Below are 12380 nucleotides of genomic sequence, written 5' to 3' on the forward strand. Positions count from 1 at the left end.
TTAAAGTATCTCCCAGGCACTCTTTTTTTTTTTCTTTTGTCTTTTTTGTCTTTTTAGGGCCGCACCTGCAGCATATGGAGGTTCCCAGGCTAGGGGTCTAATTGGAGCTGTAGCTGCTGGCCTTCACCAGAGCCACAGCAACGCCAGATCCAAGTCATGTCTGCTATCTACACCACAGCTCACGGCCACGCCAGAGCCTTAACCCACTGAGCAAGGCCAGGGATCGAACCCAAAACCTCATGGTTCCTAGTCAGATTAATTTCCGCTGCGCCATGATGGGAACTCCCCAGGCACTCTTGATTTGGCCTTTACTCTGAAGTCATTTTTTACTTTGAAAAAATCTTTTGCCAGCTACAAAGAAATGAGAAACAATTCTATTTTCAAACTAAACAAGTCTGAAAGAGTTCCTCAGCAAAAGCAACCAAAAGTGTTCAACAGACGCTTTTAACATTTTAACTAAAAGGATCTCCTTAATTAGGTCTCTAAGTTCATTAGATATAGTCTCTACCTTCCAAGTTACTTCAGGTAATTAATTGTTCCATCATTACAGAAGAAGGGTTACCTTTTTTCCAGACTGTAATAAAAACTCTCTCACTGTCTTCCCAGCCTGCACTAAAAGTTTGCTCACCATTATTCCAGCTTTCATTAACAGCCTTCTTACCATTTTTCCAGCCTCCATCTGTAAGCCAGTCTCAAAGCCAATGCCACACTTTTTTAATAAGGCAGTATTACACCTTTAGGTATCAATTTCTGTGTCAATTATCCAATGATGCCTACCAAAAATTTAGTGACACAGGACATTGACCATTTTATTTCATTTGCTCACAGTAATTTGAGCTGGACTCAGTTGGGCAGTTTTTCTGCTGATCTTGGATTGGAGCCACTCATGTAGTTAAGTCATCTGGCAACTTGACTGGGGTTGGATGGTCTAATACAGCCTCACTTATATGTCTCAAGGGTGGTGCAGAATGTCAGGTCTAGGAAGTCTCAATTGGGACAACTCATCTTTGCTTCATGTGGCCTCTCTTCTTCCAGAAGGCTAGACTGGGCTCTTCACAAAGCAAGTCTGAGACTCATTCCAAGAGGGCAAAGACAGAAACTACAAGACCACTTGCAGTTTAGGCTTTGGAACAAGTATACCATTTCTGCCACATTCTGTTGGTCAATATAAGTCACAGGCCAACCAAAATTTAAAGAGTGGGGAAGATTCTACTTCTTGATGGAAAGAAGGCAAAATTATACTATAAAAGGGTGTGTACATAGAGGTGAGAGAGCTTATCATGGTCATCTTTGCAAATACTCTCTCACTTGCTCTTTTCTATATTTTTCATCCTTTTTATCTCTTCATGCTTCAGTCTGAATCTTCTTCAACCTATCTTCCAGTTGCTAATTCTCCCTTCAACTGCAATTAATATGCTATTAAATTCCTCTGTTGACTTAATTTTACTTTTTACATTTTCAGCTCTAGAATTTTCATTTGTTTCCTCTTTATAGTTTCTAGTTTTCTGCCAAAATTCTCAATCTTGTCTTTAATTTCCTTAAATGCATTAAGTATAGTTACTTTATTTATTTTTGGCAAAACTCACAGCATGTGGAAGCTCCCAGGCCAGGGACTGAACCCATGCTGCAGTTCTGACCTGCGCCACAGCTGCGGCAACACCAGATCCTCAACCTGCGTGCCATAAGGGAACTTCAAAATACAGTTACTTTAAAGTTCTTATCTAATGGATCCATTATCTAAATCCTCTGTGGGTCTGTTTCTACTGAATTTTATTTCTCTTGATTTTTAATCACATAATTAGATATGCCTGCTTATTTTTAATTGGTTGCTTGATACTGAATTTGAAAAACTAACAGAAATACTTTGAGGTTCTGGATGTTGCCTTTCTCTAGAGAGGATTTATATTTGCTTCCTGCTGGTGGCTAGGGACACTAACAACCCTATAACAGCTGGAATCAAGGGTTGAGCATATTGAAGCTGAGATTTAGTCCCTTTGAGAGTTAGTTTATTTCTAATTTATTCTTACTCCTTCAAGATCCCAACATAAAATATGAGAAGTTGGAGTTCCCGTTGTGGCGCAGTGGTTAACGAATCCGACTAGGAACCATGAGGTTGCGGGTTCAGTCCCTGCCCTTGCTCAGTGGGTTAACGATCCGGCGTTGCCGTGAGCTGTGGTGTAGGTCGCACATATGGCTCGGATCCCGCGTTGCTGTGGCTCTGGTGTAGGCCAGTGGCTACAGCTCCGATTTGACCCCTAGCCTGGGAACCTCCATATGCCGCGGGAGCGGCCCAAAGAAATGGCAAAAAGACAAAAAAAAAAAAGAGAAGTTTCCCAGGGCACCCTCCTTAGCAAACCCTGAAGTCTGAGTTTTGTCCTTTCAGTCTTAAAAGACAGTCAAAAAATCTAATCAGATTTTCAACTGCTTCTTCTCAAAACAGACACTATCTCTATGGAAAAAATGGCCTCAAACACCAGGCTCACTTCTTTGGGTTACATTCTTCGCCTGTATCTTGGCCCCAAAATTTTTCACTGCCTTGAAAGATCATTAATGCCTCAAAACATATTTTTTTTTTAAATTTGACCCACCTTTTCTAGTTTGTTCTCAATGGGAAGACTGATTTGAGTTATTTAGTTAATCATTTTTGGAACTTAGGAACTCTTACATAAAACTTCCTAATATTTGTGTTTTAGATTCTTCAACTATTTGATTCCAAGCAGTTTTGAAATACCTAAAGGAGTTAATACTTTAAAAAATTAACATGCTTCTTCTTGCTTCAAAGAAGAAAGGCCTTTTCTTTAGACCACACAAGGCACTGAACTACTTATGAAAATAGAATTATTACAGAAGGAAAGTAAAGCAAATGACAAGCAATATTCAAATACTGACACCCAAAACAGGATAATGCAGCAAAGAAATACCTTTTATCATTTTCCTTCTTACTTTTTGCCTTTCAGGGCCAGGGAGGTTCCCAGGCTAGGGGTCTAAGAGGAGCTACAGCTAGAGCCACAGCCACAGCAACGCCAGATCTGAGTCACATCTGCAACCTACACCACAGCTCACGGCCACACCGGATTCTTAACCCACTGAGCGCAGCCAGGGATCGAACCTGCAACCTCATGGCTCCTAGTCGGATTCATTTCTGCTGCACCACAACAGGAACTCCCCTTTTATCACTTTCTTTGTCTAGTTTAGCAAATCATGGAAGACCCAACTCGCAGAGTTTTCTCTTTAGGCCATGACAATGAAGCAAGAAGTCTGGTTCTGAATGGCTTTAGAAAAAAAAAGGCAGGGGGGCATATAAAACATGGCTAGGCTAGGGGTATAAAGTAAAAGATGCTGGGAAAAATAAGAAAAAGCAGGCAGCTAGGAAAGTGAAAAGGCCTGAATTAGCAAAGTGTCCCAATTTTCCCTTTTCGGATTCTTCTTTTTCTGTGTATTGGTAGAAGGAAAAAAGTGAATCAAGTATGTGAGGGTAACTTGAGGGCAGGAAAAAAAGAGACTATTGTTTCCCAATTCTAAGATTCTGAAAAGAAATCATTTCTTTGCCCTCCACAACCAACTTGTAGTATGGCCGCATCAACCTGGCTGCAATTTGGAGGGTTAGAGAGAGAAAGACATCCAAATGATAGCACGAGTTAAATCACATATCTCTGACTTACATGTTCAAATAAACAACCACTTGTACTCTACCTGTCTGAAGAGGTTAGGGAAGTCATCTGCATTGTTGACCTTTCTGATTCCCTTCCCTCCTCCTCCTTCTGAGGCCTTGATCATTACTGGATATCCAACTTCCTCTGCTGCCTTCAAGAAGAAAGAGAAAATTGGTATTAGTAGTGAAGGAGAAGACTGGCACTTTCTCCCCTTAAAAATGCTGTTATCTCAGGGTTCCCGTCGTGGCTCAGTGGTTAACAAATCTGACTAGGAACCATGAGGTTGCAGGTTTGATCCCTGGCCTCACTCAGTGTGTTAAGGATCTCATGTTGCCATGAGCTGTAGTGTAGGTAGCAGACGTGGCTCGGATCCCATGTTGCTGTGGCTCTGGCATAGGCCAGCAGGTACAACTCCAATTAGACACCTAGCCTGGAACCTCCATATGCCGCAGGGGCAGCCCTAGAAAAGACAAAAAGACACACACACACACACAGACACACACACACACACACACAAATGATGTTATCTGGTAGATCTATATACAGTAGAACAAAAAGATCTTGAAGGTATCTTATTAGGTGGGAAAAAAAAGGAACAATAATATTTGTTGTATTGGGTTGAACCAAAAGAAACTGTACTTTTCGCAGGTAAAAAAAAATGGCTTCATCCTGGCAACTTTGTATGGTTCAGTCTAAGATATCACCATATATGTCAAAAACAAAATAAAACTTATGTTTTTGATAGTATATATGCATTTGTACACCCACATATGTAAATACAAAAAAAAGTCTAGGATATCCACCAGCAGTGATTATAAAAGGAAGATGAGTGGATATAAACTTTCACTTCTTTACTGTATATACTTCTGTATTTTTAGAATTTCTCATAATATGCAGGTATTTGTGTATTACTCATGATTTTTATTAAAAAAGACAAAAAGACACAAGCAGTTCATTTAATACAAGCTGATGGTCTCAGCATAGCTTCCGACAATCTATAAGACTCAACAAATCAGGATTCTCATACAAATTTTTTTCACTTGACTTTTTGTAAAAGATAAAAATAACAAAATATCAAAATATTAATAAAAGTTGTCAGTAAACTAATTTTCAACACATGTTCTAAATGAGCTTTTCATATTTACAGTATTTTATCATGAGCAGGTGATGATCCAAAACTTTTTGAATATTTTATCACATATCCATCAAGTAAGGAGCTGTCTGAATCAGGATATACCTATTTATAAGAATACTATGAAATATTAAAAGGAATGAGATAACTTTTGCATGTAATGATATGGAAGATGTCCATATGCAGTTAAGGCAAAAAAGTAAAGTAGTGAAAAAGTAACCAAAAGTTTAAAATAACTGAGTCATTCCTTTGTCAAAACATTTCATTCTCTTATAATTCACATGATAACAATAACTAAAAAACATGTCACCAGAAAAAAGACCATTTTAAATTTTAATTTTTGTCAGTAGATTAGGCATGAAAATCTTTCACTCGGACTCCCATCTCTTCTAAAATCCTCTTAACCATTCACTTCTATGCTTATAAACAAAATTAGCTTGATGAACTCAATCACTGGGTGATATATGACTGAAGAAACAGCCACAAATGTGGGAAAGACTTTTTTAAAAAATAGGTTAGCCTACATGATATAAGAAAAAGGCAGGTTTTTTAAAAATACATAAAAGCTTGGAGTTCCAGCTATGGCACAGTGGGTTAAGAATCCAACCGCAGCAGTCTGTGTTGCTGCAGAGGCATAGGTTTGATCCCTAGCCGAGAGCAGTGGGTTAAAGTATCTGGAGCTGCTGCACCTGCATCATAGCTCACAGTTACGGCTCGGATTCAGTCCCTGGCCTAGGAACTTCCATACACCATGGGTGCACCCATAGAAAAAATAAATAAAAATTTAAAAATAAAAATAGGAGTTCCTGTTGTGGCACAGCGGAAACAAATCGGACTGGGAACGAGGTTGCAGGTTCGATTCCAGGCTGAGCCCAGTGGGTTAAGGATCTAAAGTTACTGTGGCTGTGGTGTAGGCCGGCAGCTATAGCTCCGACTGGATCCCTAGCTTGGGAACCTCGATATGCCGAGGGTACAGCCCTAAAATGACAAAAAAAAAAAACCACTAAAAAAATAAAAATATATAGAAGCTCTAGGCAACAGTTCATCCATTTAAAATAATTTACTTTTTTTCTTCTTGGCTCTGCACATGGCATGTGGAAGTTCCCAGGCCAGTGATAGAACCCAGAACATAGCAGCACCCCAAGCCACTGCTGTATCCTTGACCTGCTGCACCAAAGGAGAACCCCATTTAAAATATTTTATAAGAATTTTAATGCCAAGAGCAAGGTGTTTACCCATAATGTTAAGTAGAAAAAAAAATAGGATTACTGAACAATATATATGGTAAAACCCTAACTTTATGATTATCATAATAATTATAATTATGGGAATCTATCAATAAGGACTATCAATATGTAAATCAAAAAAGGCTGGAAGAAAATATATGAATATGTTAACAGGATTTATCTCTGGATGGTGGATTTATGGGTGGTTTCATTGTCTCTTTTCTGACTTTCCAAATTTTCTACTAGAATTTTACACATATAATTATAACCAGGAAAAAAAGGAATTTTAATCGGTAAGAAAAACAGCTACCAAAAAACTATGAAGGAAAAGAAAAATAATGTTGGAAAAAAGATCTCCTTTTGCTTGGGTTCCTGTTCTCGCATGGATGGACAACAATTAGTGTAATAGTTTCAGCCTCTGTTAGCTCCCTCCCTCCTTCCTCCCCAAGGGAAAAAAGAATAAATTTTGTGATTGGTCAATTTGGACGGAGAAACTGAGCATGTACAGCACAGCCTTTTCCCCTCTGGGATCAGCCCACTGCACAGAACATACGCCCTTTGCCAGCTCTCAGCCACACACTAAACGGAATGGCGAAAGCTGTCACTGCAGAGGAAAGTCAGTGGTCATTCAGCACGACCAGTCACCAGTGAGTGAGCCTGCTTAACTCTGATGTTCTGTTTACAAATCTGATTGTTGCTACATACCTAAGCCATTTTCACCATCTCCATTCATTTAAAAAAAAAAAAAAAAAAGCTTACATTTGGTCTCTATTTGCCTGGCATTTTGGATCTGAATTCAAGGAGAGGAAAAGTGTTATTTGCCCCGAGCCCCCCTCCACGCACACATACTGACAGGTGGTGAAGAAAAGAATCAGTACCTCCTTAAAGCTCTGATTTAAGCATCTAAGAAAGGTTCTGTCCAGGTGAGCCTATTGCTTCAAAAAACAAATCTAAATTATTTTTGTTCAACATAGGTCACTTTCTTATTCTATAAACTCCACTTCCTGGTCTTACAACCCTAACACCATTATGGAGATATATATATATATATATATCATGAACCAGGCTCCAAATCTCTATATTTATGACTATAATTGGTCCGTTGAAAAAATGACCCCTAGACTTAGTAACCTACCTTCAGCCCATCATCCACATCCTTCACATAACCTTTTTCATACAGGTCCTGGGGGACATTTAAGATACGTTTGGAAAAATCATTTTCATGCCAATCCACACGAAGACCTGCAAATAGATAACAGTGACTTAAAAGTAGCTTCAAGAACTTCAGTTCTCGTCAATTTTCTGCTTATACCTTCTTTAAGTGCTCTCATATTTATCCAAAATTGAGAGTAGATGGAAGAAAGAAGGATGCCGTACAACTCTGATCAGTCCTTGGAGTTAGCAGGATTTAGCTATAGCAAGACCTAGCCTCTTGGGTTATGATGCTGGAAAAAGCCAAAAGACAGCTAACAGGCAGCAACTTCAAAAAATGCAAGGGCATACAAAACAAAACAAACAAACAAACCAAAAAAAGCACATCAGACTTCTCATAGAAACTCTGCAGGCAAAATATCTTCGATTTGTGTGTTCAGGCCTGTTCCAGGGCCAGAGGTCTGAAATCATTCAATCTTTATGAGCCCTTGGAAATGGAAAGAGCGGTTTTATTGGCCTCAGCAGAGTCATGATTCCATACTCCCTGAATGTCCCCATACTCAGCCACAAGGGGGGTGGTATTGCCTCTCCATTCAAACAAGAACAAATTTAACCTTTTATTTTAAACTGTTTGACCCAGGAGGTCTGGAGAGGATATTGCAATTCCCCTGGAGATTCAGAGTAACAAGAGTTCAGATCTATTCAGACTCAAGACAATGGTAGTTCCCATTTGGAAGAGGTTTTTAGTGTATGTCTGCTTGAGTACTAAAAAAAAAATGAAGTTCATTTTGTTATCAGCTATAAAGATTCACATGTCATTCTTTGAGAGATTTGTCAAGAATAAATTATTTTTTGAAAAAATTTATCCTTCTACATGGCTGGAAGAAAGGTTGGTTATTCACCTCATTTTCTGCATCAAGGGCAAACAGGAGGTTGAATGGTTAAACAGGCAAAACAAATCAGTAGCTTGTGGGCTCACATCAAGAAAACACTGGAACACGAACATCAGAGTAGGTGGGTTGTACGTTTTTCTTAGTGATCCCAATCACCTCTTGGGCAGGTTTAAAGGCCTATTTCACCTAAGAGGTTCATCTCTGAGGCAGATTTTAGCCTACCCAGAGTAGATCTGAATCCACCAAACCACATGAGTTTTCTACAACAGAGTTTCTCCAAATCAGGTCCCAAGATCATTAATATAACAATTTAGCACCTAGGTCTCAGGTACAAAATTTACATTCCTAACATGATAAAATCAGAGGTATATCAATTAAGCCAGGAGATACAAGACACCATAATCAACCTGGAGTCTATTTCTTTTTTCTTTCTGTCTTTTTGCCTTTTCTAGGGCCGCTCCCGTGGCATAGGGAGGTTCCCAGGCTAGGGGTCGAATCGGAGCTGCAGCCACTGGCCTACACCAGAGCCACAGCAATGCGGGATACGAGCCACATCTGCGACCTACACCACAGCTCACGGCAACACCAGATCCTTAACCCACTGAGCAAGGCCAGGTATCAAACGCACAACCTCATGGTTCCTAGTCAGATTCGTTAACCACTGCGCCATGACGGGAACTCCTGGAGTCTATTTCTTTTCAAATATCTTTAAACATTTTAAAGCAGGCTTGGAGTTCCCATCACGGCTCAGCAGTTAATGAACCCGAAATGGGTTCAATCCCTGGCCTTGCTCAGTGGGTTAACGATCCGGCGTTGCCATGATCTGTGGTGTAGGTCATAGAAGTGGCTTAGAACCAGCATTGCTGTGGCTGTGGTGTAAGCTGGCAGCTACAGCTCCCATTGGACCCCTAGCCTGGGAACCTCCATATACCTTGGGTGAGGCCCTAAAAAGACAAATTAAGTAATTAATTTTAAAAAGCAGGCTTAAGTACCCAAGCCATAATCCCAAATATCCTACAGAGCTTTTCTATACTTTAACATATAAAACAAGAAAAGATTTCTTACCACTGCCACTCCATGGAAGAGTTGGGATACCTGCAGTTTGGGCCACTATCGATGATGCAATCTTATCCCCTAAAGCCCACATGGCCTGGCTTGGAGGACCTAAAAACAAAACAAGAAGAGAACCATGACTGTAACATTTTAGCCTACTTTCTGTCACATACATTCTGTCTTCCACTGAATTATTTTTATATTTGCCTTGTCTCCCATACATCACATACCACAGACAACAGAAACTTAAAAGAAAAAACCTGGAGTTCCCATTGTGGCTCAAAAGGTTAAGAGCCCAACTAGTATCCATGAGGATTTGGGTTCAATCCCTGGGCTCACTCAGTGAGTTAAGGATCCAGCATTGCTGTGAGCTGTGGTGTGGGTCGCAGATGTGGCTCGGATCTGGTGTTGCTGTGGCTGTGGCTTGGATGGCAGCTGCAGTATCTGATTCAACCCCGAGCCTGGGAATTTCCATATGCTACAAGTGTGGCCCTAAAAAGCAAAAAAAAAAAAAAAAAAGAAAGAAAGAAACTTGGTTATAGGGACCATTAAGTTTTGACTCATCTGTGTAACCTTTGTAGAACCAAATGCAGTAAATTTTTGCACACAGGGAGAATTCAATATATATAAATACATGCTGAATTAAATTCCTTACAAATCTAACTCTGATTTTATCATCTTTCGTGATCCAACTTTACCAGATTAACAAAGTCTTTTTTCTTTTTTTCTTTTTTTTGTCTTTTTTGCCATTTCTTGGGCCGCTCCCGCAGCATATGGAAGTTCCCAGGCTAGGGGTCTAACCGGAGCTGTAGCTGCCAGCCCACGCCACCGCCACAGCAACACGGGATCCGAGCCACATCTGCAACCTACACCACAGCTCATGGCAATGCCACATCCTCAACCCACTGAGCAAGGCCTGGGATCGAACCTGCAACCTCATGGTTCCTAGTCAGATTTGTTAACCACTGCACCACGACGGGAACTCCCAGTCTTTCTTTTTTTTTAACCAATATCCTGAAGTAAGGAGAATAAAATTTGGGGCTTTAAGACTGAAATATTTATACACTTCTTGGTCTTAGGGAAAACCCAAAAGGAAAATTTATCTTTCAGAGAGTTTTCAAAGCATAATAATCATTGTAGAAGGTCTCTGAGACAGAGATATAAACACTTTGAATCATATAACCACAATTTTTCTCTCTGTCTAGGAGAGCAGAAAGGTCAGAAGAAGTAGCTCTCACTTATAGAAATACAAAATATATGCTTAAATGTGAAGGTATGGATTCATATTTAAAGGCACAGTGCCAGGTATCCTAAGTATTCAATTATCTTTTCTATATAAAAATAGGTCCTTTCTTCACATGTTTTCTTAAGGTGAATAGCAAAGTTTTTAAAGGCCACTGTTCTGGAAATCAGAGCCTCGTTCGTATCTGATAGAAAAGAACCAGGGAAGGAAAACACAATCAATATGCAGGGTATAAGAAATGATGGGGGGGTTAAAAAGTAAAAGCAATTGGAGTTCCCATCATGGCTCAGCTGAAATGAATCTGACTAGTATCCATGAGGACACAGGTTTGATCCCTGGCCTCACTCAGTGGGTTAAGGCTACAGCTCCAATTTGACCCCTGGCCTGGGAACCTCCATGTGCCACAGGTGCGGCCCTTAAAAAAAAAAAAAAAGAAAGAAAGAAAAAAAAAATGAAGAAAGTTATTCTGAGAGTTGCTGTTTGATGAAAAATAAGAGCCTTGTGTACGTGAAAGAGAAGAGAAGCAGAATCTAGAAGGGCGTAAGGACCAAAATGACAGAGAGAAACACAAAGACAGCAACAGTACGTCAGAAAGTCTTACCCATGAAGGCGATGCCATTTTTCAAAAGAAGTTCTGGGAGCTTAGGATTCTCAGAAGCATGGCCCCAGCCAGCCCATACTGCCTACAAGGGAACAGATAATTCATTCTTAAAATTCATATTAAAGAGAGCACGATAAACTGGATTACTTTCTTTTTCTTCTTTTTTTTCTTTTTTTTCGTTTGCTTTTTAGGGCCTTACCCGCAGCATATGGAGGCTCCCAGGCTAGGGGTCGAATCAGAGCTATGGCTGCTGACCTAGGCCACAGCTACAGCAACACCAGATCCGAGCCGCATCTGCAACCTACGCCACAGCTCACGGCAACACCGGATCCTTAACCCACTGAGCAAGGCCAGGGATCGAACCTGCAACCTCATGGTTCCTAGTCAGATTCGTTTCCACTGTACCACAACAGGAACTCCATGTATTACTTTCGACCAAGACCTGCCCTACTCCAAGAGGTACAATGGCTCCAAAGCAGCCTAATCCTTAATCAGCTTCTATAGTGGATTTTGGCAAACTTGTCGCAGAATAACAATCAGCAGTCCATTGTGGGAAAACCTCCTAAGAGGTCACAAACAAGTTGAAATCCATATCTAGATCCAGCTAGTATTCTTGCTCTTTAGGAAACTCAAGTCATGTAGTCTTTCACCTAGACTCTATAGAGCCTACTGTAGAAACATTGCTTTTCTTTCACAGATGGAATTACTTCAGCCATACAACTCCACTTTTATAGCTAGTGGTTCTTCTGCCATACACATCTCGAGTTTTCTCTCTTTGGGCCTTAAGACACTTACCCTAAACTTCCTAACACACTGTGATAGGGAAGAAACAACCTCCTCTATATCACCATGCTCTGGACTAAGTATTCCATTGGAAATAGACAACTTTTACTTGGTGGGAAGTTTGAAGGTGAAATGGATAGAATAAATCATCTCTGAAAGATCCTTAGGAATCTCCAGTTTGGATTATGTTCACTTTATGTTGACTCATTCCATTCTTTCCATCTTTCCTTTCCCTGTCTGTGATATCCCATATAAAGGCTTTTATCAGTGTTCAACAGAGATGTTTTATATATAAAATTAAAAGTTCTTCGCTGGCTACGCCCTTGTGTGTAAGATGGGTGGATTTGGTTTTCAAGGAGACGCTCATTTCTTACTTGCACTGGGATCCTTTTAGCAATATCAAGAATTAATTCCACATTTGCATAGTTGTTGTTGTTTGGTCCTCCTGGCACTGGCACATAGTGATCTGCCATCTTAATGTATTCTGAAAACACAAGCAAATTAACAGAGAACACATGCTTTATTTTCTGAAATGTAACAGCAGAGCAAAACTATATAAAGGACAGGTACCATCACAGGTGACCACAGTACAAACTGCATTCATGGGATAATTTCCAGAACCATTTAGTTGGAAACCCTTTGTT

The 12380-nt window shown here is 40.0% G+C and overlaps 1 protein-coding gene across 4 annotated transcripts in view; it reads right to left on the reverse strand.

Annotated features, from left to right (window-relative positions):
* The window catches only part of ACACA (acetyl-CoA carboxylase alpha), a 239419-nt gene that overhangs the window by 169826 nt on the left and 57213 nt on the right, over positions 1-12380 (reverse strand). For all 4 annotated transcript variants that reach the window (XM_047758432.1, XM_047758433.1, XM_047758431.1 and 1 more), the window contains 5 exons: positions 12111-12220; positions 10954-11035; positions 9122-9220; positions 7147-7253; positions 3694-3804 (listed from right to left, as the gene is read on the reverse strand). In XM_047758432.1, the coding sequence (XP_047614388.1) occupies positions 3694-3804; positions 7147-7253; positions 9122-9220; positions 10954-11035; positions 12111-12220 (509 nt within the window). The remainder of the gene's footprint in view (positions 1-3693; positions 3805-7146; positions 7254-9121; positions 9221-10953; positions 11036-12110; positions 12221-12380) is intronic.

This window comes from Phacochoerus africanus, chromosome 14, assembly GCF_016906955.1.
Source record: "Phacochoerus africanus isolate WHEZ1 chromosome 14, ROS_Pafr_v1, whole genome shotgun sequence".
Classification (NCBI taxonomy): domain Eukaryota; kingdom Metazoa; phylum Chordata; class Mammalia; order Artiodactyla; family Suidae; genus Phacochoerus; species Phacochoerus africanus.